The 24829-nt window shown below is 39.1% G+C and overlaps 1 protein-coding gene across 2 annotated transcripts in view; it reads left to right on the plus strand.

Moving 5' to 3' along the window:
• The window catches only part of TPTE2 (transmembrane phosphoinositide 3-phosphatase and tensin homolog 2), a 90824-nt gene that overhangs the window by 40261 nt on the left and 25734 nt on the right, over window positions 1-24829 (plus strand). For both annotated transcript variants that reach the window (XM_073012850.1, XM_037986918.2), the window contains 6 exons: window positions 1857-1917; window positions 2730-2811; window positions 2911-2999; window positions 17439-17500; window positions 19271-19351; window positions 23286-23391. In XM_073012850.1, the coding sequence (XP_072868951.1) occupies window positions 1857-1917; window positions 2730-2811; window positions 2911-2999; window positions 17439-17500; window positions 19271-19351; window positions 23286-23391 (481 nt within the window). The remainder of the gene's footprint in view (window positions 1-1856; window positions 1918-2729; window positions 2812-2910; window positions 3000-17438; window positions 17501-19270; window positions 19352-23285; window positions 23392-24829) is intronic.

The following is a 24829-nucleotide window of genomic DNA, read 5'->3' on the forward strand; positions in this document are numbered from 1 at the left end:
ATGTATACAATCATATAAAGTTACTACTTTCTTCCCACTTTTTATACTTTTTTTTCTTTCTTTATCGAATTATCTAGGACTTTCACTGTAATATTGAATAGAAATGGTAAGAGGAGGCAGCCTTGCCCTGTTCCCAAACTCGGGTGGAAAGAATTTCATGCTTTACTATTTGAAATGATGTTTGCTATAGGCTTTTGTAGTCATTCTTTACTAGATTAAGACAGTCCATTTATTTCTAGTTTGCTAAAAGTTTTGAATCATGAATTGGTATTGAATATATCAGATATTTTTTCTGCATCTATCAAGATAATCAAAATGTTTTTCTGTTAGTCCATTAATGAGATTTTCACATGTTAAACCAACCTTTTTTATTTTTGGAATAAATTCCTTTTGGTCTTAATGTATTCCTTTTGGTCTTAATGTATTTTTTGAGACTCCGTCTCAAAAAAAAAAAAAGAAAGGGTTAATTTCATGGGTGCAAATGGCATGTCATTGTTTTGACTTCTTTGTTGGTGACACTGAATATTTATGTAGGTTGTTAATCAGTTAGATTTTCCCTTTTATGGATTGTTTATGTCCTTGGCCCATTTATCTATAAGGTGAGTGAGTAATATTTAAGTTGTTGTTAATTAATTATTAATTTATCATACTAGACATAGTCCCCAGTCAGTCGATTTTTCTGAAAAATCGTTTCCCCTGTTACTCATTATAGCATTTTAAGCAGAAATTTCAGATTTTTATGAAGTCAAACCTAAGCCTGTTGATCTTCCACTGATTCAACACTTTCAGTTCTTCCTCATCCAAAGAACTGATTAAAATTTGCTTAAATTTCTCATAGATGTTTGTAGTTTTTGTATGTGATTTCTAAACCCATATGGATTTTATGTAAGAAATTCCATGAATTCTGAAGTATATAAAACTGTTCATCCTTGCCTTCCCCACTATGCAGATTCAGAGTGTTCATCTTTTTGGCTATTTCTTCTTAACAGAGATAGCCAGTTGAATAAATGGATGACTTTAGTACCTTAATTTTATTTTTCTCAATATTAAGCCAGTAAATGTTGCTCTGAGGGTAGCATACTAATCAGTTTTAAAATTTTGTGTCATTTTTGTTGTTGCACAGAGATATATACATATGTGTGTGTATGTTTCAGAAAGATATATTTACTGAAAGTTGGATTCATATAGTGGTATTAACTGTATTTTAAATAATAACTACTATTTGTTTTTCATTTTAAAGGTTACACATATGTATACATTGTATATACACACACTTATAGGTACACATATATCTTCATTTAAAAAAATAGGAGAACAGATGAGCCAAAAAAGTCTCCATATTGTTACCAATTATTTAAAATTTGATATGTTTATCTTTTTCTATCATGCATACACACAATCATACTATATACTTTTTGCATGTATTTGTTTACGTAGTGCTTAGGTAGACTGTAATATACAGATCACTCTCTAAAGATGTATCTATTCCGAATTAAATTTAAATAAGAACCAATATGAATTAGATTTAAACAAGAACCACATTAACTGTGAATTAATGATTTAGAACAAATTACTTAAAGTTAGTTCACCAGCTGATTTCCTTATCTGATAGCTTTCAACAGTGTGTATTTACAATAGAGACTCATCTGAGTGGCCAGACACACTTTGTGGACTGTTTGAAAAATCGCAGTGGATTAGAACTTGAAATTTGCGTACCCTCGTATTCCCTGAATCTCCCCTAGAAGATGCGAGTGAGAGACAAATTAATGAAAGTAATAACCATTGTAGGTTCCCCCTAGGAAATAGCTTATGTTGGTGCCATGTAAATATGTAAGCTATGTGTTTGTCTTTTTTAGGAAGTCGTGCGGTTTCTAGATAAGAAACATCCAAATCACTATCGAGTCTATAATCTATGCAGTATGTACATTACTCTATATTTGCTACTGTAGATAGAAAACAGATTACTGTATGTAAGAAGATGATTTTGTGTTTTTATTGCATTTAATCATAAGTATTTGGTGGTGGCAAGGAATGAATTTAAAAAGCCCCATCTTGGACTGGCCCCATTTAGTAGAAGGAGTTAACCCAGCAGCACACAGTACCCTGTGAAGGAGGCGGCTTTGGCAGGACCAATGAGGCTGGAGTGGAAGCAAACCATTTTAGGGAAGATCTGTTCTAGCAACATTAGGTTTAGGAAAATCTTTCGTTTTTCCTGCCAGATTGTGTTATGAGGACATAGACGATTTAACAAATGAGTCCTCTGCCCCATCTGCAGTGGACTGTGATGAGAGCAGGACCCTAGATGGGAGAAAAGGAAACACTCTGGAAAATAGGCTGTAACCCAGCTTCATACTCTGTCTCTCTTGACTTTTTCCTCTACCTGTATACTCAATAGACATTTTCAGGGGGCAATCATTTTGGTCAGCTACATTTGCCTCTTGCGTGGTTTCTAACTGCCCTGCAATAATATAATGAATGGTCTGCTAGAAAGTTAAAAATTATACCTATTAAACAAAAATAGTTGAGTTTGGGTTACATGAGATGGATAAACCACTACCATCCTTACGTTTTTGAGACCCCGTGTTTATTTTAGAGCGGCAGGAGCAACTTGGAAAGCTCTTTTTGAAGACAGATAAGGAATTCTAATAAGATATGTTAACTTATTTATAAGTTCATCATTTATTATGTTATTCCCTATAGAGGTATGACATACATATTATTTATTTTAGGTGAAAGAGCTTATGATCCTAAGTACTTCCATAATAGGGTCAGCAGAATCATGATTGATGATCATAATGTCCCCACTCTACAGTAAGTTTTATGCTAAGTTGACTATCAGAAGAGGGCTAAATATATTGGGTTTGATTTTTTTGAAAATATTTTAACTAAAAATCTTAAACTTGAAATTAGTGAGATGGTGGTTTTCACCAAGGAAGTAAATGAGTGGATGGCTCAAGATCCTGCAAACATCGTAGCAATTCACTGTAAAGGAGGCAAAGGTAATAACATTTTCCTTTTTATTTCTCCCTTTCTAAAGACATGTAAATATAGATAAAGTACAAGAACAAGATACATATTGCTATTAATACGTATTAACAATTGTTAGCATTTTAAAATATTAGCTCCAAGACTGAAAGAAGGGGAGGAGAAAGGAAAGAGGAGAGGAGGAAGGGTAGGCGATAGGGAGAGGATAAGGAAGGGAAGAAAGCAGGAAAAAAGAACTAAGGAAGGTTGAGCATATTTTCCCTTGTTTTCCTAGTATTTGGATTTTTTTATTTTTGGTTTGCCAGTTTATATCTCTCAAAATACAAACAGTCTTTAATTTTAGAATGTCAGAATACTTTTATTTTATTTAAGGCTGATCTTTTTAAATTTTTTAATTAACATAAAAATCTGTTTATGGTGTACAATATGATGTTTTGATGTATATAAACATTGTGAAATGGTTAAATCAAGCTAATTGACGTATGCATTACTCCACATATTTTTGTGGAGTAATTTAAAATCTACTCTCTCAGCAGTTTTCAAATATATATTAACTATGGTCACTATGTTGTACAATGAATTTCCTGAACTTATTCTTCCTAATTGAAATTTTGCATCCTTTAATCAACATCTCAGGCTGGGTGCAGTGGCTCACACCTGTAATCCCAGCACTTTGGGAGGCTGAGGCAGGTGGATCACATGGTGAAGCCCTAGCTCTACTAATAATACAAAACATTAGCTGGGTGTGGTGGCATGCATCTGTAATCCCAGCTACTCGGGAGGCTGAGGCAGAAGAATCACTTGAACCCAGAAGGCAGAGGTTGCAGTGAGTCGAGATCGCACCATTGCACTCCAGCCTGGACAACAAGAACAAAACTCCATCTAAAAAATATAATAATAAAGTAAAAACCAACATCTCTACAATTCCCCCAGTTTTGTCCCCCCAGCCCCTGGTAACCACCATTCTACTCTCTGCTTCTATGAATCTGACTTTTTTAGATTCCACAAATAAGTGAGACGTGCAGTATTTGTCTTTCTATGCCTGGCTTATTTCACTTAGCATAGTGTTCTCCAGGTTCATCCATATTGTCTCAAGTGACAGGATATCCTCTCAGGCTGAAGAGTATGCCTTTATTTACACATACCACATGTTCTTTATCCATTCCTCCATTGATGACATTTACATCCATAGCTTGGGTATTAGGAATAATGCTGCAATGAACGCGGGAGTGCAGATTTCGTTTCCTTTGGGTGTATACCCAGAAGTGGAATCTCCAAATCATATGGTAGTTCTATTCTTGGTTTTTTGAGGAATCTCAGTGCTGTTTTCCATAATAACTACTAATTTACATGCACACCAACAGTGTACGAGGGAGATCCCTTTTCTCTACATCCTGACCAACTCTTTTGTCTTTTTGTTAATGACCATCCTAACAGGCGTGAGGATATGACTTTGTGTTTAATTTGCTTTTCCCTGATGATTAACGATGTTTAGCATTTCCTCATATACCTCTTGGCCACTTGTGTGTCTTCTTTTGGGAAATATCTTTTCAGGTTCTTTGCCCATTTTCTAGAGAAGTAACTTGTTCTCTTGCTATTGTGTTGTCTGAGTTCCTTTTTTAAAAAAATCTATTAACCTATTATCGAATGTATGCTTTGTAGATATTTTCTCCCATTCTGTAGGTTGTCTCTTTACTCCATAAATGTTTCCTTTGCTGTGCAAAAGCATTTTAGTTTGATACAGTATCATTTGTCTACTTTTTCTTTTGTTGCCTATGCTTTTCAGTCATATCCAAAAATATCTTGTCCCAGACCAATGTCAAGAAGATTTTCACCTATGTTTTCTTCTAGTAGTTTTTCAGCTTCAGGTTTCACAGTTAAGCATTTACTTTGAGTTGATTTTTGTATATAGGTGAAATAGGGTGTAATTTCATTCTTCCACCAGTGGGGATATTCAGTTTGCCCAGTATCGCTTATTGAAGGGACTGTCCTTTCCCCATCTTGGACTCTTGGCACCTTTGTTGAACATCAGCTGACTATAAATGCATGGATTTATTCTGGGCTTTCTGTTCTGTTCCATTGGTCTGTATGTCTGTTTTTGTTCCAGTAATATTAAGGTTGTTCTTAAACTTTGTGAGAACCTTTAGATTAAGGCAGCCAACAGAGATACTATTTCAAAAATTATACTGGAATTTTTATAGTCTAATGATACAAAGAAGTTGACATTGGTGGGGTTAAAATGGGGGAAAAAGCCCCATTTTGTAAGTCCAACCAATTTAAGTTTAGCTAGATTTTCTCTCATTCAGGTTTAGGCTTTAAATAATCATCTAAGCATATTTCACAATTTTTGACAAACATAAATAATTACATTTTTAGTGGGCTCTAAATCAATTTTTATATCAAATTCCAGGAAAATATAACACTGTAAACTGACTTACATAATTCAGTAAAATCAAGTTTTAGTCTTATTGGCTAGTTTCAAGCACATTAGTTAATATACAGGTTCTGTGTTTAGCTCTACAGATTGGAATATTGTATATAAACTGGCAATTTGCAATACCATAGTTAAATTAAGAATATAGAGGCTGAATCATTTGAAATTGGCAGTTTTTAACCATCTTTTGCTTTAAAAATGGCCATTTCACATTGCCCAACCTAAAATGTTATTATTCAAGAAGTTAGCATCAGTTTTCTATTAACTAATGCTAATTCCTTGCTTGAAGGAAAGCACTCATTTCAAATTTGACTTTTTTCTTTTTTGCTGAGAGGGGATTTACATTATTCTGTGTTCACATAATATTTTGTTGATATTGTTAAAAGTTGTTTAGAGGGCTAATATTCAGCTGGTATGTACCAGAGCGGCCTCTTTTTTTAAGTGTTCATTCATATTAGTCTTGCTGTCTTCTGTGGTTGCTGCCTGCAGGTTACCAATAGTATCATGATAGTAAACATATTTTATATTGATTTATAGGAGTTCTTCAAAGAACCTGAATGCCAATTTTTGTTAGTATTGCAATTATATTCTCCCAGCATGTTGCCTTTTAAATTTGATTGTGATTTATTTTGTTGTACAAAAGTTTGTAAATTTTTGTTTTGTTTTGAGACATAGTCTCACTCTGCCACCCAGGCTGGAGTGCAGTGGCACGATCTCGGCTCATTGCAGCCTGAACCTCCTGGGGCTCAAGCGATCCTCCCATCTCAACCCCTCTGAGTAAGTGGGACTACAGGCAAGCATCACCATGCCTGGCTAATTTTTGTATTTTGGTAGAGACAGGGTCTCACTATGTTGCCCAGACTGGTCTTGAACTACTGGACTCAAGTGATCCACCCACCTCAGCTTCCCAAAGTGCTGGGATTACAGGCATGAGCCATCGTGCCTGGAGAGAAGTTTGTAATTTTGAATGTAGTAAAATTTGTTCATCTATGTGTGTGTATGTATTTCATGCTTTTCTGTCACGTTTAAGAAATTCACCCCGATACTGATGTAGTAAAGATATTCCACATTTCTTCAAAAATATTCAAGTTCCATTTTTAATATTGGGTCTTTAATCTAATTGGAAGTTGGGGGAAGTATTTTGTTCATATAGATAGCCAATTGCCCTAACACCATCAATTGCATGCTATTTTGTTCTCCATTAATTTGTAATTCCTCTCAGTAATATACCAAGTTTCTATACATATTCAAAACTGTTTCTAAGTTCTCTCTACCACACTTTTGTAATTATTGTAGCTTTATAATATAGTTTGATAAAGGCAGAATAGTCTTGCTCTCCTTGGAACTTAATTATTACATTCAATTTTAAAATCATTTTGTGAACTGCCATAATAAAACACTTTTATGATTTTTGTTGGAACTACATTGAATTTATAGATTAACTTGACAGAACTGACAACTTTGAGATATTGAGTTGTACGTGTGAATTATCTTGTTCATTCTTTAATAATATTTTATACTTTTTTTTTTAATCATGTCTTTCATATCTTTTCAAAAATTCATTCCTACACAAATTGTGACTGAAAATGGAATCTCTTTTTTTCTATTACATTTAGGTTGTGTCCAGTTTTTACTGTGATAAATAGTGCTGCTTTTTTTTTTTTTTTGAGATAAAATCTCACTCTGTCACCCAGACTGGAGTGCAGTGGCATGATTTCAGTTCATCGTAACCTCTGCCTCCTGAGTTCAAGCAATTCTCGTGCCTGAGCCTCCCAAGTAGCTGGGATTACAGGCATCCACCATCACACCCAGCTGTATTTTTAGTAGAGATGGGGTTTTGCCATGTTGTCCAGGCTGGCCTCAAACTCCTGACCTCAAGTGATGCGCCTTCCTCTGCCTCCCAAAGTGCTGGGATTACAGGCATGAGCCACCGCGCCTAGCCCAATAATACTGCTTTTAAAAATACACGTTTCTTGTTGCACATGTGGCCACATTTTTGTTGAGTATATACCTTGGACTAACTGTCTTAGGGTAATGAATCTTGAACTTTTCTTGATAATGTCACCTGTTTTCTAAAACAGTAGTACCGATTTTTACTCCACTGGTATTGTACACTTCAAGCATTCCATGTCTTCCCCAATACTTACAATTCTGAGTATTTCTATTTTTAGCCTTTGGGGGTTTGTGTGATGGCATCTTATGGTGGTGATCATTTGCATTTCTGTAATTACTAATAAGATTGAGGAAGTTTTCTTAAGATTATTAAGTCTTTGGATATCCTTTCTGTAAAGTAACTTTTTAATTTTCTTAACCATTTTTCTCCTGGTTTATTCATCCTTTTTCTCTTGATTGTAGGAATTATTTATGTGTTCTGATTTCAGTTCTGTTATTGATCATAAATGTATTCAAGAAAGTTTTTCTGCTCTGTGATTTGCCTTTTCTCTCTCTGAGGAGTATCCTGTGGTTGACAGAAGTTCTTAGTTATGTTACCGTCATAGGTATCACGCTTTCCCTTTATAAAATTTATGCTTTTGTGTCATGATTAAGACAATTTTCCTTGAGTTTTAAAGGACATTTTACTACCATATTTTCTTCTAGAAGCTTCATTTCTTTTAAAATTGATTTATGTGTGCGGTGTAAGGAAGGCCTCAGGTTTCATCTTTTTCCAAGTATGGCTATCCAATTATTCCAGCACACGGGTTGAGAAGATTTTCGTTTCTTTACTACCCTGCAGAACATGAATCTGTTTCTGACCTTTCTGTTCTGTTCATCGATTTTTCATCTGTGTGCCAATAGCACAACTATCTTACTGTAGCTTTCTAATACGTCCTCATTTCCAGTCATGTGAGTATCATCAGCTTTTTCTTTTTCTTCACAATTGTTTGCGTATTTTAGGTCATCTACTTTTCCATATAAATTTGGGAATCAACTAGTCAAATTACACACACTGGATAGAAATTTGCTTGGAATTGCATTGAATTTATAAACTGGGGAGAATTGAATTTTTACAATATTGACTCATCCAACCCATGAACAGAGGTGTTCTCTCATTGAGTTGGGTCCTCTTCAATTTCTCTTTACAATGCTTTCTTGTTTTCTGTGTAGAAAGCTTGCATATTTTTGGTGAGATTTATTCCTAGACTTCTTTTGTGGTTATTTAAATGACATCCCTTTAAAATGTTTATTTTCTAAATGTTTTTTATTGTTTTAAATGCAGTTCATTTTATTTATTAATCTTGCAATTAGAAACTTTCCTAAACTCACCTTTTTTTTTTTTTTTTTTTTTGAGGTAGGGTCTCATTCTGTCACCCAGGCTGGAGTGCAGTGGCACGATCACGGCTCACTATAGCCTCAACCTCCCTGGGTTCAGGTGATCCTCCCATATCACCCTCTTGAGTAGCTAGGACTGCAGGCAGGTGCCACCATGCCCAGCTAATTTTTTTATTTTTTTGTAGAGGTGGGGTTTCACTATGTGGCCCAGGTTGGTCTCAAACTCCTGGGCTCAAGTGATCTGCCAGCCTCAGCCTCCGCCTCCCAAAGTGCTAGGACTGCAGGCCTGAGCCACTGTGTCCAGCCTAAACTCATTTATTAGTTCTACTAATTTATCTATAGATTCTTTTGGATTTTATGGTACATGATTACATCATATGAAAATAATAAATTGCATTTTTTCCATTTCAGTCATTTCTCTCCCCTAGCACTGGCTAGAACCTTTAGTACAGCGTAGAATTAGAAGTGGCAATAGCAGCCATCAACATACAGTTACATTCTCAAACAAAAGCTTTCAACATGTCTCCAGTTGCTTTGTGTGTGTGTGTGTGTGTGTGTGTCTGTGTGAGAGAGAGCTACCATTTATCAGATTAAGAAATTCCTTGGCTGGGCGCCATGACTTACACCTGTAATCCCAGCACTTTGGGAGGTCCAGCGGGGCAGATCACCTGAGGCCAGGAGTTTAAGACCAGCCTAGGCAACATGGTGAAACCCCGTCTCTACTAAAAAATACAAAAATGTGCCAGGTGTGGTGGTGCATGCCTACAATGCCAACTACCCCAGCTGAGGTGAGGGAATCACTTGAACCCAGGAGGCAGAGACTGCAGTGAGGCAACATCGCACCGCTGCTCTTCAGCCTGGATGACAGAGTGAGACTGTCTCAAAAAACAAAACGAAACAAAACAGAACAAAAAAAAGAAAAAAGAACTTCCTTTAGTTTGCTAAGAGTTTTTTTTGTTTGTTTTAAATCATGAATGGATGTTGAATTTTTAAAGATTTTTCTGAATCTTTGAGATGATAATTTTTCTACTTTATCCTATAAGTAAATGTGGTTAATTACATTGATTAAGTGGTAAACCAACATATTTCTGGAATAAACATAATTTACTTGTGCTGTATTATTTTGTTAAATAATCATTAAATTATTTTATTATTAAATTACCAGATCCTGTTTGTTAATATTTTGTTTAGGATTTTTAAATTCATGTCATCTGGTCGATTGGTTATAATTTTCCTTTCTCATAGTTTTTTCAAATCTTGGCTTCGTAAAATGAGTTAGATTTCATTTTCTCTGTTTTTATTCTCTGGGTAAATTTATGCGTGCTGATTTTCTTCCTTCTTAAGTGTAAAGTGAAATTCACCAGTGAAGGCACATTGGCCTAGAGTTTTTTCTGGAGAGAAGTCTCTAAATTATGGCTCAATTCCACATATAGAATTTTTTAATAATTTTATTTATTTTGCCCATTTTGGTAGATTATAGTTTTCCCAGCATTTGTCCGTTTAATCTAACTTTGAACTGTCTTAACATCAAATTGTTCACAATATCATTTTACCATTTTAATGTCTACAGAGGTGTTCCCTTTTTTATTCCTACATTGCTTTCTTGGTACCTTCTCCCCTTTTTTCTTTTGATTAGTCTCACCAGGGATTTATCAATTTTACTAGTCTTTTAAAAGTACCAAATTTTTGGCCTTATTGGTGGTCTCTATTTTTTATTTATTTATTTATTTATTTATTTATTTACTTATTTATTTATTTTTGAGATGGAGTCTCGCTCTGTCGCCCAGGCTGGAGTGCAGTGGCCGGATCTCAGCTCACTGCAAGCTCCGCCTCCCGGGTTCCCGCCATTCTCCTGCCTCAGCCTCCCGAGTAGCTGGGACCACAGGCGCCTGGCTAGTTTTTTGTATTTTTAGTAGAGACGGGGTTTCACCGTGTTAGCCAGGATGGTCTCGATCTCCTGACCTCGTGATCCACCCGTCTCGGCCTCCCAAAGTGCTGGGATTACAGGCTTGAGCCACCGCACCCGGCCTTATTTTTTATTTCATCAATTACTATTATATTTTGTATTTTCCTCTGTACTCTTTGGGTTAATTTGTTCTTTTCCTGACTTCTTGACATGGATAATTCTTAGAGTGTCAACCACTCTCTTTTCTATTTACCATTTAAAGCTACAAGTTTTCCCCAAGAATTGCTTTAGCTTCATCCCATAAATTTTTATTTGTAGTGTTTTTATTTTACTTAGTTCAAACTATTTTCCAGTTTTGACTGTGCTTGCTTTTTTTTGACCCATAAGTTTTGTAGAAGTATATTGCCTTATTTCCAAACATATGAGAATTTTGTATTTATCTTTAAATTTTTGATTTCTGATTATATTGTGTTGTAGACACAGAACATACTATGTATTTTTTTTCTTTTTTAGTTCTTTGAAATTTGTTTAGACTTGCTTTATGGCCCAGAATTTGGTCGATATTATCAGATGTTTTCTGTACATTTGAAAAGAACATGTATTACGCATTGTTGAGAACAGCATTCTATGTACATCTATTTGTTATTTTATTTAACTCTCCTATATTCCTACTGACATTCTGTTTTCATTTGATTGAATTTTAATAATATAATTCTTTCCTTCTCACCCTCTGTCATTACCTTGGAAGTCATATACTCCTTTTCTATGTTTTTAGTAATTACTGTAAAGATTTCAACCTGCATCCTTGATTTAGCTATTAATTTTTATTTATGTTGAACCTGCATCTAGAAATCTTCCTAAACTCTCTCATTAGATTAAGGAGTTATTCTACAGATTTACTTACTACACTGACTTTCTACACTGGTTAGGCCTGCAGTATATTGTTAAACGGAAGCAGTGAGGAGAGGGCATTTTTGTTTAATTCCAGGCTTTAAAGAAAATGCTGTCAATATTATGTCATTAATATGATGTTCCTGGTAGGTATTTTGGTAGATTCTCTTCGTTGAGTTAACGAAGTTTCCTAGTTTTTGTTCATTTTTAAAGCCACAGGTGGAAGTTGAATTTTAGTGAATGCTTTTTCCTGCATTATTGAGATAATTGTAAGGTATGTCTTCTTTAATCAATGAATATGATAAATTGCATTAATATAGATTTCTGATATAGGATGATTCCTGTACTCTTTTATTATTTGTCTTTTAATGGGCAAAACACATTTGTTTTCTTTTTGAGCTTAGTTTTTTGGTACAATGTAACTTTTATTTTAGATTCGGAAGTACATGTGCAGGTTTATTGGTAATATCGTGTGATGCTGAGGTTTGGGGTATGATTGATTGCATCACCCAGGTACTGCGCATAGGACCCAATAGTTTTTCAACCTGTGCCGTTTTCTGCTGAGCCCCCTCTAGAACTCCCCAGTGTCCATGATTGCCGCCTTGATGTCCATGAGCACCCATTGTTTAGCTTTCACTTATGAGTGAGAGCATATGGTATTTGGTTTTTTGTTCCTGCATTAATTTGCTCAGGATAATGACTTCCAGCTGCATCCATGATGCTGCAAAGGAAATGATTTCTTTTTTTTTTTTTTTTTTCGAGATGGAGTTTTGCTCTTGTTGCCCAGGCTGGAGTGCAATGGCGGAATCTTGGCTCACTGCAACCTCCACCTCCCAAGTTCAAGCAATTCTTCTGCCTCAGCCTCCCAAGTAGCTGGGATTACAAGTGCCTGTCACCATGCCCAGCTAATTTTTGTATTTTTAGTAGAGATGGGGTTTCACCACGTTGGCCAGGCTGCTCTCGAACACCTGACCTCAGGTAATCCACCCACCTCAGCCTCCCAAAGTGCTGGCATTACAGGCATGAGCCACTGTGCCCGGCCTGTTTTATGTTTTTGTTTTTGTTTTTGTTTTTTTAAGATGGAGTCTTGCTCTGTTACCCAGGATGGAGAACAGTGGTGCAATCTCGGCACACTGCAACCTCCGCCTCCTGGGTTCAAGCGATTCTCCTGCCTCAGCCTTCTGAGTCACTGGGATTACAGGTGTGCGACACCACGCCCGGCTAATTTTTTGTATTTTTAGTAAAGATGGAGTTTCACTATGTTGGCCAGGCTGGTCTTGAACTCCTGACCTCAAGTGATCCGCCTGCCTTGGCCTCCCAAAGTGCTGGGATTACAGATGTGAGCCACTGCACCTGGCCCATGGCTCTATTTTGAAGTATGTTCCTTTGATTCCTAGTTTCTTTTTTTTTTTTTTTTTTTTGTTGTTGTTGTTGAGACAGAGTCTCGCTTTGTCGCCCAGACTGGAGTGCAGTGGCCGGATCTCAGCTCACTGCAAGCTCCGCCTCCTGGGTTCACGCCATTCTCCTGCCTCAGCCTCCCGAGTAGCTGGGACTACAGACGCCCGCCACCTCGCCTGGCTAGGTTTTTGTATTTTTTAGTAGAGACGGGGTTTCACCGTGTTAGCCAGGATGGTCTCGATCTCCTGACCTTGTCATCCACCCGTCTCGGCCTCCCAAAGTGCTGGGATTACAGGCTTGAGCCACCGCGCCCGGCGATTCCTAGTTTCTTAAGTGTTTTTTTATTTTTTATCAAGAAAGATGTTGAATTTTATCAAATGCTTTTTTTCCTGCATCTATTGAGATGATCATGTGGTTTCTGTTTAATTCTCTTTGTGTGGTGAATCACATTTATTGATTTGCATGTGCTGGACCTTGTATCCTTGGAATGAAGCTTACTTGATTGTGAACTTTTTGATATGCTGTTGGATTTGGTTTCCCAGTGTTTTGTTAAGGATTTTTGTGGCTGTCTTCATCATTGAGATTACCCTTTAGTTTTCTTTTTTTTTATTGTGTCTTTGCCAGGTTTTGGTTTCAGGGTGATGCAGGATTCATGGAATGAATTAGAGAAGAGTCCCTCCTCAATTTTTTGAAATAGTTTCAGTAGAACTGGCACCAGTTCTTCTTTGTATATTTGATAGAATTCAGCTGTGAATACATCTGATCTAGGGCTATTTTGGTTTGTGGGTGTTTTGTTTGTTTTTTTGGGATGGAGTCATGCTCTGTTGTCCAGGCAGTGGCATGATCTTGGCTCACTGCAACCTCTGCCTCCTGGGTTCAAGAAATTCTCCTGCCTCAGCCTCCCGAGTAGCTGGGATTACAGGCACCTGCCACCATGCCGGACTAATTTTTGCATTTTTAGTAGCAACGGAGTTTCACCATATTGGCCAGGCTGGTCTCGAACTCCTGTTCTCGTGATCCGCCCACCCGCCTCAGCCTCCCAAAATGCTAAGAGTTCTTTAGGTTTCTGTTAGGTCCAATTGGTCAAGTGTTGAATTTAAGTCCAGAATTTCTTTGTTAGTTTTCAGTCTTTATGATCTGTGTAATGTTATCAGTGGGGTGTTGAAGTCCCCTGACTATTGTTGTGTGGCTAAGTCTTTTCATAGGTCTAGAAGTATCTGTTTTATTAACCCACGTGAGCCAATGTTGGGTGCATATATGTTTAGGATAGTTAAGGCTTCTTGTTGAACACCTTATCATTATGTAATGCCCTTCTTTGTCCTTTTTTACTGTTGTTGATTTAAAGCCTGTTTTATCTGTTTTAGGAATAGTGACCCCTGCTCTTTTTTGTGTTTTGTTTGTGTGATAGATCTTTCTTCAGCCCTTTACTTTGAACCTGTTGGTGTTGTTACATGTGAGATGGGTCTCCTGAAGACAGCAGACAGATGGGTTTTGTTTTTTTAATCCAACTTGCCACTCTGACTTTTCTTTCTCTTTCTTTCTTTCCTTCTTTCTCTCTCTCTCTCTCTTTCTTTCTTTCTTTCTTTCTTTCTTTCTTTCTTTCTTTCTTTCTCTCTCTCTCTCTCTCTCTCTCTCTCTTTCTTTTCTTTTCTTTCTTTTCTTGACAGACTCTTACTCTATCATCAGACTAGAGTGCAGTGGCACGATATTGGCCCACCACAACCTCTGACTCCTGGGTTCAAGTGATTCTCCTGCCTCAGCCTCCTGAGTAGCTGGGATTATAGGCATGTGCCACCACGCCTGGCTAATTTTTATATTTTTAGTAGAGAGAGGGTTTCACCATGTTGGCCAGGATGGTCTTGATCTCCTGACCTCATGATCCGCCCACCTTGGTCTCCCAAAGCGCTGGGATTACAGGAGTGAGCCACCGCACCCAGCCCACTCTGTGACTTTTAAGTGGTGTGTTTAAACCATTTATATTCAAGGTTAATATTGACATGTGAGCTTTTCACCCTATCATGAAATTGTTAACTGGTTTTTTTGTACTTTCTATTGTGTGGTTGTTTTATAGGGTCTGTGAGCTATGTACTTAAGTGTGTTTTTATGATAGCAGGTATCATTCTTTCATTTCCATGTTTACAACTCCCTTAAGCATCTCTTGTAAGACTGGTCTAGTGGTAATGAACTCTCTTGGCATTTGCTTCTCTAGAAAAATGTTTCTATTTCTCCTTCAGTCATGAAGCTTAGTTTGGCAGGATATGAATCTCTTGATTATGATTTATTTTCTTTAAGAATTCTGAAAATAGACCCCTCAATCTCTCCTGGCTTGTGAGGTTTCTGCTGAGAAGTCTACTGTTATCCTGATGGGGCTAACTTCGTATGTGATCTGGCCTTTTTCTCTAGTGCCTTTAGGGCTTTTTCTTTGACAGTGACCTTGGACAGTCTGGTGAGTATATGCCTTGGTAATGTTCATTTTTTATAGTATCTCACATATTGTACTTAGATGTCTATCTAAGCTTTATTGTACTTAGATGTCTATCTAGCAAGATTCAATACATTTTCTAGAATTATTTTCAAGAAATGAAATATGTTTTCCAGATTGTTTTCTTTTTCTCTTTCTCTCTAGGGAATACCAGTAATTTGTAGGTTTAGTCACTTTACATAATCTCATGTTCTGACTTTCTTCACTTTTAAAAAATCTTTTTTCTTTATTTTTGTCTAACTGGATTGGTTCAAAAGACCAGTCTTCAAGCTCTGAAATTATGTTTTCTACTTTATCCAGTCTATTGATAAAGGTTTCAGTTGTATTTTGAAATTCCTTAAGTGAGTTTTTTTAATTCCAGAAGTTCTGATTGATTTCTTATTAAGATGTTTATCTCTTCCTTCATTTCCTGGATTGATTTAGAAGTTTCTTTTTGTTGATTTCAACCTTGAATCTCATTGAGCTTCCTTGCAACCCAAGCTTTGAATTGTTTATTGTCATTTCTGAGTTTTCATTTTGGTAGGAAGCATTGCCAGAGAGCTAGTGTGATGCTTTGGTAGTGTCGCTACATTCAGATTTCTCATGGTGCCAGAATTCTTGCACGGGTCCTTCTCTTCTGGAGATGCTAGCACTTCTAATCTGTGTAATTATTTTTGTTTGGGTAGGGTTTTTTCTTTTTCTTTCCTCTCCTGTGTTTATTATTATTATTATTTTCTTCTTTCCCTTTCCCTCCTCCCTAGGGGGGTGGACTGTAGAGCGCGCTAGGTAGGGGGTTTTGGCTTTTGCTTCTGTAGCCCGTGCCCTTCTGTCCGCAGGTTTTATACTGCGTGTGTGGTTTGACCTACCAGCCAGTAGAGGGCGCCATGGGTAAGAGCTGGCTGGCGCCCGAGCTGCTGGCTGCGCGCTTGGTCCCTGTCCATTGGGCGGAGCTCTCTGTTGCCTCAGGCGATGGGCGGATTTCCAGCGCGCCCAGTAATCGGAGCTCCGTCCTCGGCCCTCGGGGTCCCGGCCCTCGGGGTCGCGGGACTGGGGGCACAAGATGGTGGAGCCCTGCAGGGAAGATCCCCGAGTCTTGTCCTGCTCTCAGTCTGGGTTTGGGAACATGCCGGCAGCGTTTCCCTGTGTCTTTCCCTCGCAAAGTCTCCAAGTCTCGCCTCAAGTTAGCTCCAAGGCTGGGGAGAAACAATGCGCTTCCTCTGCCGGTGGCTTGGATCTGCGGGGGAAAGATGGGACAGGGGGGCTGTCTGTGTGTCTGTCTCACATACCGGGGCGCCACTCACTCCTGTCAGTCCGAAAATCCGGTGGGAAGATGGGAGGGGGGCCTGTCTGTCTGTCTGTCTCACATACCGGGGCGCCACTCACTCCTGTCAGTCCAATGCTGTCATGGGGGCTGCTAGCCTGCCTTGTCCTCCCCAGGATCTGGGATGTCTTTCCTAATTCCCGGGAATTGCCATTTTCTTTCTTAAATTAAAGCTCACAGAGTTGGTCTTTAGGTCCTTGCTTGCTATTTCCAAATGACTGAGGCATGCTGAAGCCTGTAATCTGCCATCCTGGAAAAAACATCCTTGCATCCTTAAGAGAAATGGCAGTTGGTGTTGATGCATGGTGTTTCTACATTGCTGAATTCACTTTAAAAATATGTGTATGTTTTAAAATCTACATTTGTATGTGAGACTGGTGTAAAGTTATCTTTTCTTCTACTGTATTTGTGCAATTTTGGAATCAGTTATATTAATATACTAAATGGGAATTTTTCTTTTTTACTATTATCCAAAAAAATTATAAAAGACATGAATCATTGCTTTCTTACAGATTTAGTAAAAACCTCATCGTGTCCTTTTGTGGACAGGTGGTGAGAGATATTTTTACTGTAAATGTAATTTGCGTGTTTTTCACCTGTGAGGCGGAGGTTGCGGTGAGCCAAGATTGTGTGACTGCACTCCAGCCTGCGTAACACAGCAAGACCCTGTCTCAAGAAGAGAGAAAATCAACTTAAAATGCACTCCTTGAATATTCCTGAGTGTATTTTTATACCACGTATGTTCCTTGAACTAACTTCTTTTCTTTTCTAGGAAGAACTGGAACTATGATTTGTGCCTTCCTTATTGCCTCCGAAATATTTTTAACTGCAGAGGTATGAAAGATGTTCTACAAACTTTGTCTTATGATAATTGAGTTTGCTAGTTCTGAAACATCACTGGTAGGACGTTAAGATGATTATTTTAGTCATGATGCTTAGTAGAATTGTAATTAGAGAAGCAGTTTTTAGAAACTCTGTTTTCGATACTTTCTTGTTTACCATGCACTAGTTAGTAGCTAACTTAAGAATCTCTTTGGGCCGGGATAAGAGTGAGGTCAATGAGGTGCAAAATTTAAGGGAATGCTAAAAATTGCGATAATTAAAATAAATAATTTTAATGCAATATTTTAACAATAAAAATTAATGCAAAAAATTTATGATGTATACAATATCAACATTTTAAATAAAGACAAGACCTGTTGGGGAAGGATTAAGGTGAGTGGAGTAAAACCATGTTACACAGATAAAAAAAATTCAGTAATCAAGATGCTTCCCTCACTTCACCTGGCCCTGCTCTTACTCCTGCCAGTACCATGACTTCTTCCTTCCTCGTGAGAATAGTATCAAGCTTAATTAAATAACTCCAGCCTTGACCATCCTCACAACTCTTAGGGAGATAAAAAGCAACATTTCACAACTCAGAACAAAGCCTCTCCTGAATGTAAATGTCTTTGCTTAGTCAAGACGTGGAGTCTGTGACCTCTAGAAATTTCTGGTAAGACAAGGTGGGCTGTTTCCACTTAAAGCAGAGTTCTCAGTCATTTTTCTTTCTGCCATCTTCTTGCTGAGATGCTGCCATTTCCAGCAGCTCCGCTTGAGTTATTTGGCCGACAGTCTCGGGAAGAGGTGGTGGTTATGCACAATGCCCAGCACTCCAATTCCACCACCTTTGGTTTCTCTAATTTGAGATACACAGATTTTGAAAATGGATGTTCTAGCATGGTGTTTTTCAAGCTATGGATCATGCTTTATCAGTGAGTTGTAAAATAAAGTTACTGGGTTGTAACTGACATCTTTTAAAAATGAAGTGGAATAGAGCAGAATAGAAAATATCAAAAGGTTTAAATATTGGTGTGTGTGTGTGTGTCTCCTAGGTTTATTAATGTGGATTGCAGCTTAAAAAACAAACGTTTGACAGTCATTGACAGCTATTGATCCAGAGCCCTAGACTGAGATCCAGGGACCTGTATTCCAGGCCTGTGCTGCCTCTAACTGGCTGCAGCATCTCCAGGGCAGATTGCTTGGTTTTCTTTTGGTCTCACTGTTGTCATTTGTAATATGGAAAGAAGGGTTGGACCAGATGCTTTCTAAGGTCTTTCCAGCTCTAAAATTTTATGAATTTGTGAATGCTTGAATGAGAGAAGTCCTAATTTTGTTATTTTGGGCAGCCTCTGCCCAAAGATCACTGCGGCCGGGCACAGGTGGCTCACGTCTTTAATCCCAGCACTTGGGAAGCTGAGGCAGGCGGATCTCTTGAGGTCAGGAGTTTGAGAGCAGCCTGGCCAACATGGTGAAACCCCTATCTCTACTAAAAATACAAAAAATTAGCTGAGCATGGTGGTACACACCTGTAGTCCCAGCTACTCAGAAGGCTAAGGCAGTAGAATCGCTTGAACCCAGGAGGCAGAGGTTGCAGTGAGCTTAGATCCTGCCACTGTACTCCAGTCTGGGTCACAGAGCAAGACTCTACCAAAAAACAAACAAACAAACAAATCACTGACTTTAGGAAAGAAGGTGGGTGTAGAAACACTAAGGGTACTTAATATAGGAAAGGAAAGAGTGCAGATGAACCATGGTTGGATTGTACCCTTTTTTTTTTTGTAGGAAAGCCTGTATTATTTTGGAGAAAGGCGAACAGATAAAACCAACAGCAGTAAATTTCAGGGAGTAGAAACTCCTTCTCAGGTAAGTTTTCTTTTAAAAAATGGGAGTTTTTTTAGGGGAGTGGGTTAAGATTGCCACCTGTTACTTGGTTTCATTTTAGACTCTTTGGTGATCAGGCAGCAGCAGTTGGGTGCCCTGCAACAGGCCTTGGTCCCTCCCGAGTCTGAGGGTCATGCTTCATGTGCTGCCCACATGCTGGGGACTCTGGCTTCTCCTCAGAGCATCCTGCTTTCTATTCTATCCTGGTTATTGTTTACGGAGCTCAGGAGTTGATTATTTTCCCGAAGTAGGAAGGTCCAGTACCCAAGGCTGCAGGACCCTGAAGTTTATCTGAAATCACCAGCCTTTGATTTCAATGTTAAAAAAGATCCAAGTCCTTCACAAACCCTTACTAGGGCAATTCAACCCTTGCAAAACATCACAAAGACTGTTTTTGGATGGCTCCTGGTGTGTGTGTGTGTGTGTGCACGCGCGTGTGTGTGTATCTTTTCTGTGTGTTGTCAGAAAGGTGTATTTTACAAGAGAAAATAAAAGGGGAAATAAACTTTCCAAAACCCCTTCCGTACACCAGACAGTGTTGCGCTTTCACATCTCTCATTTAACACCCATAACACCCATAGGAAACACCCACTGTTACTCTGTTTTTTGTTTTGGAAACATTTTGTTATGGAAAATTTTAATCATATACAAAAGTCCAGAGGATCATACAATATATCCTCACATAGTCATCACATTGCTGCAACAGTCATTTCAGCCTGCAGCCAGCCACGCTTCATCCATTCTTTGCCCACTCCACTCACACCTCCCAGCCCCACTCTCCACTCTTGCTTTCTCTAAATCTGAGTTATTTTAAAGGAAATTTCAGCCGTCAGATCATTTTATCCCACAAGCATTTTAGTATGACCTTTAAGTACTCTTAAAACAAGAACAAACCTTAACACTTTTTATCATGTCTAAAAATATTATACCTTAAAAATCCTTAATATCAAATTTGTAGTCCATGTTTGTTTCCAAAATTGTCTTAAAATCTTTGAAAATTTAGTTTGTTTAATCAGAATTTAAACAAAGTCCACATATTTCATTTGGTTGCTGTGTCTCCTAAGTCTCTCTTAAGAATCTAAGTTCTGGCTGGGCGTGGTGGCTCAAGCCTGTAATCCCAGCACTTTGGGAGGCCGAGACGGGTGGATCATGAGGTCAGGAGATCGAGACCATTCTGGCTAACACAGTGAAACCCCGTCTCTACTAAAAAAATACAAAAATCTAGCCGGGCGAGGTGGCGGGCGCCTGTAGTTCCAGCTACTCGGGAGGCTGAGGCAGGAGAATGGCGTAAACCCGGGAGGCGGAGCTTGCAGTGAGCTGAGATGCGCCACTGCACTCCAGCCTGGGCGACAGAGCAAGACTCTGTCTCAACAACAACAACAAAAAAATCTAAGTTCATGGATTTCTCACCATTTTTTATTACTTGTAATTTGTTTATTGCAGAAACCAGGATGTTTATCTTATAGCATTTATAACATTCTAGACTTTGCTGAGCTATTCTAAGAGTTGTCTATTCACGATCTCATTTACTATTCTCAATAACTCTATGAGTAGGCACTGCTATGATTCTCATCTTATAAATTAGAAAATTGAGGTTCAGAGAAAGTAACTTTTGAACCAAGCACTGAAATCTCGATGTCAGTCTCTGAAGCCCGTGCTGTGCACAGCCTCTCATTTATTTTGCCTTTTCTATGTTGCCCCTGAAACCGAAGTGAGAGTGGGTTGGGAATTCCTCAATAGATTTGGATGAGGCTGTAAATGAGTTTTTCTGTACGTGGTGAGAGCTGAGTAAGAACTCTTGGCCCCGTTAGAAGAACACTCTAACTACTGGCCCCAAACCTTGAGTTTGGGCCAGAAGAACTCAGCCTTATCCACTGATACTTTCCTCCCACACCCAAGCCCAAAACAAAACAAAGATAGTCATAGACCCTAAGCTAAAAGTAACAGGTGAATTTACTGAAGTGCAGCCCTAATCATGCCATTTCCATGCTCAAAATCCATACTATGTCCCCACTGCCAATGGCAATAAACTACATGTTTCAACCTGGCACTCAGGAGCCGCAGTTTGTCTTTTCCAGCCTTTTCTTCCGCCGTGTGCACGCACACATCCCACACTCCACACTTTTAGCCTGTGTGCTGTTTCCCAGCCTATGGACACTTGATACCCTCATGCCATTGCTCATGCCCCTTTTCCTAGAGTCCCTTTCCCTTCTCAGCCTGAAGTCATCTCTTGCTTTTTCAATTCTTAAAGCCCTTTGTGTTTCTTTTAGGGACTACATCACTGTGTTACTCTCTAGTTATTTGAAGTGGTGACTTCTGTATCCCTTTTAAAGGCAAAGCCCATGGCTTACCCATCTTTCCACCCCTTTCTCATAATATCTTCTTTGTTTGTAGTGAGTGCCTCCTATGTGTTGGTTGTATTAATTTCTACTACAAGTCCATGTTGTCTTAGGTTGTAGGAGAAGGAAGCATGGGAGTACAAGCAGCTTGGGGGCCCTGGTGGTTTACAGCCCTTAGGGAAAGGTGGAGAATCTAGTGGCAGAAGCTAAGGGGATGCTAGATGGAGCTCCTTCACCAACTCTCCACACACACCTCCCCATCCCCATTTCTTCTGCAGTCCTGCATAGTTTCCCTAACGTTAGTGCAGAACTAGCACAACAAAGGCTGCAACTGAATCTTCTCTGATTCACTGAAAAAGCAACACAGGGACTCAGCTGCACGTGTGAGAGCTCTGTTGGCAAGACCTCAGGACAGAGTGGCCTCTGTGTCTGCTGGTGATTCTCAGACACCATCACATTCTGATCCTGCGCTGTGGGCCATTCTACTGACTACATCTACTCCTAAGTTAAGAACTTTCATGAGCCTTCCTCATGACTGGCCCTTTCTAAAGGAAAGTATGGCAGTTAGTTGCTTTAATGAACATTTCCCAATGGGTAAGGAACAGTCTGTGAACTTATGAAGTTTTTTTTGTTTTATTTTGTTTTTAATTTTTGAGACAGAGTCTTGCTCTGTCGCCCAGACTGGAGTGCATTGGTGCAATCTCAGCTCACTGCAACCTCGACCTCGCGTTCACGCGATTCTCCTGCCTCAGCCTCCCCGGTGGGTGGGATTATAGGGGCCCATCACCACACACGGCCTGTTTTTGTACTTTTAGTAGAGACAGGGTTTCACCCTGTTGGCGAGGCTGGTTTCAAACTCCTGATGCCAGGTGATCTGTCCACCTCGGCCTCCCAAAGTGCTGGGATTACAGGCGGGAGCCACCATGATGGCCAACTTTTGAATTCTGAACCAGTTGATTCAGGACCAGAGCTCTTCACTACCTTGAAGAAAGATTCAGGGGAGAGCCATTGTGAACAGCTTGCCCCGGGGAAAGGACAAGGCTAAGAGAATTCCAGGGCTTCCTTGTGAAAACAGAATTGAGGAAATGCAAAGTGAAGAAATTCTAGCTGTCAGGAACCAGAGAAGAATGACAGGAAACCTGCTACTGAGGTGTGGAGGCATCCTCTGCGGTTTTCACTTATGCCATCTTCTCTCATGCCCAGGAAGCTGCTCTTCACCAAACCGCAAGCCTTCCTCCAACTCAGTCACAGCTAAGCTGCTCTCTGGACGCTGATGATGCTGTAACTGTTCTGTTGTGCTGATTAGATGCCGTCTCAACCCCAGGCAGCCTGTAAACAGGACCTGGCTCCATCCTTGTTACTCCCCATTGCTCTGAATTCAGTGTTTGTCCCTCGAGGTAGATAGTTGTGAGGCAGCATCCCGGAAAACGCCTGGTTATATAAGGACATCCAGTAAATGTTTTCTTAACTACTTACCTCCTTTACAAGCTTTATGCAAAAAAAAAAAAAAAAAAAAAAAATAAGGAATGCTGACTTTAGACTTTTCATCTCAAAGTAAGGTTTCTGTTGCTTTTCAGAATAGATATGTTGGATATTTTGCACAAGTAAAACATCTCTACAACTGGAATCTCCCTCCAAGACGGATACTCTTTATAAAAAGATTCATTATTTATTCGATTCGTGGTAAGTGCTTTATGTATAATTGAAGAATTGGGCAGGAGGGCCAATGTTCCCACTCTGGGAGGATTTCCCTCATAGTTGTATATACAAATGATCGGACTCACACCTGTCTTCTTACATGTCCTCACACGTGATCTCCTCCTTCTGTATGCCCCTCCTCCTGCAATTGCCCATTGATTGCCAGCCTTTAGATGTTCTTCACTTTTTCTTTTCCATCACCAATTTGGGGGACTTCATCCCCTTCCTGTCTCTCTTGTTCTCATTGCTCCTCTGGTCTCAACGCAGGGTGGACTTTTCAGGGCAGAGTGAGCCTCTGATGAGGGAGGAGGACCATGTGCCCTCAAGACTGCTTATTTCTCACAACCACCTCTAGTTCAGAGTTTGCCTTGGTGGAGGTGTCTCCAGATCTATCATTTTCTCACTTTCTTTTAGAGGCATATTTTTTTCTCATCACCTTGGGCTCTCCCTTTCCCCTCTCTCCTCCTCTGTAACCCTCTCCCTCACAGCTTACACTCAGGGGAGGTGGGAAAGCAGGATGTGTCTGCGTGGAATGGATGGGGCCTCACCACTCCCACTGCCAGAGAGGTAGCAGTGAGGCAATGCTTCAGAACCGCTAAGGCAAACCTCTTCTAGCAACCAGCTTGTGGACCTGAGATGGTGCCAGTGCTGGGTGCTATAGGTGCCATGGTGCCATGGTGCCAGGATGCTGGTGTCCACACAGACAGCCTAGGATTTTTAGCCTTCTGAGTTTAGTTCTACATTTCACTGATTACTGGTCGACATCAATAGAAAGAAGTTCTGCACCTGGAATGGGAAAGTGGGAACTGAGGCAAGAAACTGTGATTTCTAATGACAAACGAATATCATGGTGTTAGTGAAAACAAAATTAAATGAAAAGAAAACAAACAGCATATGAGATGATCTGTCAGAGACAGTTAATACACTAGTTTATTAAGATATTTGTTTTAATTTTCTACCTTGAGTTTTGTACATATTTGAATTAAAATTAATGTAGAGTTGAGAGGCAAGCAATAAAAAAATTGAGAAACCAAGTCTTTGAGGAAATGCTAAGGGAAGTGGGTCATTTGAATTGAAAAAAAGGAACAAAAAAGCCTTTGTCTGTAAATATATACTGAACACCATGAGAATTTTTGGATATAACTATCCTATATTTTTATAGAGATTACATCAGGAACTGGCCTTAAAGTAGGGCCAAAGTAGTTAAACTACAGTATTTATTATTAAGAATCATTATGATCAGAAGTCTGAAGAAAGCAACACATTAGCAAGAAAGGTTGCAAGTCACCTTCCCTGAATTTTCATTTTCTTTTTCTTTTTCTTTTTTTTTTTTTGGAGACAGAGTCTTGTTCTGTCACCCAGGCTGGAGTGCAGTGGTGTGATCTCGGCTCACTGCAACCTCTGCCTCCAGGGTTCAAGCGAT

This window comes from Chlorocebus sabaeus, chromosome 3, assembly GCF_047675955.1.
Source record: "Chlorocebus sabaeus isolate Y175 chromosome 3, mChlSab1.0.hap1, whole genome shotgun sequence".
Classification (NCBI taxonomy): Eukaryota; Metazoa; Chordata; class Mammalia; order Primates; family Cercopithecidae; genus Chlorocebus; species Chlorocebus sabaeus.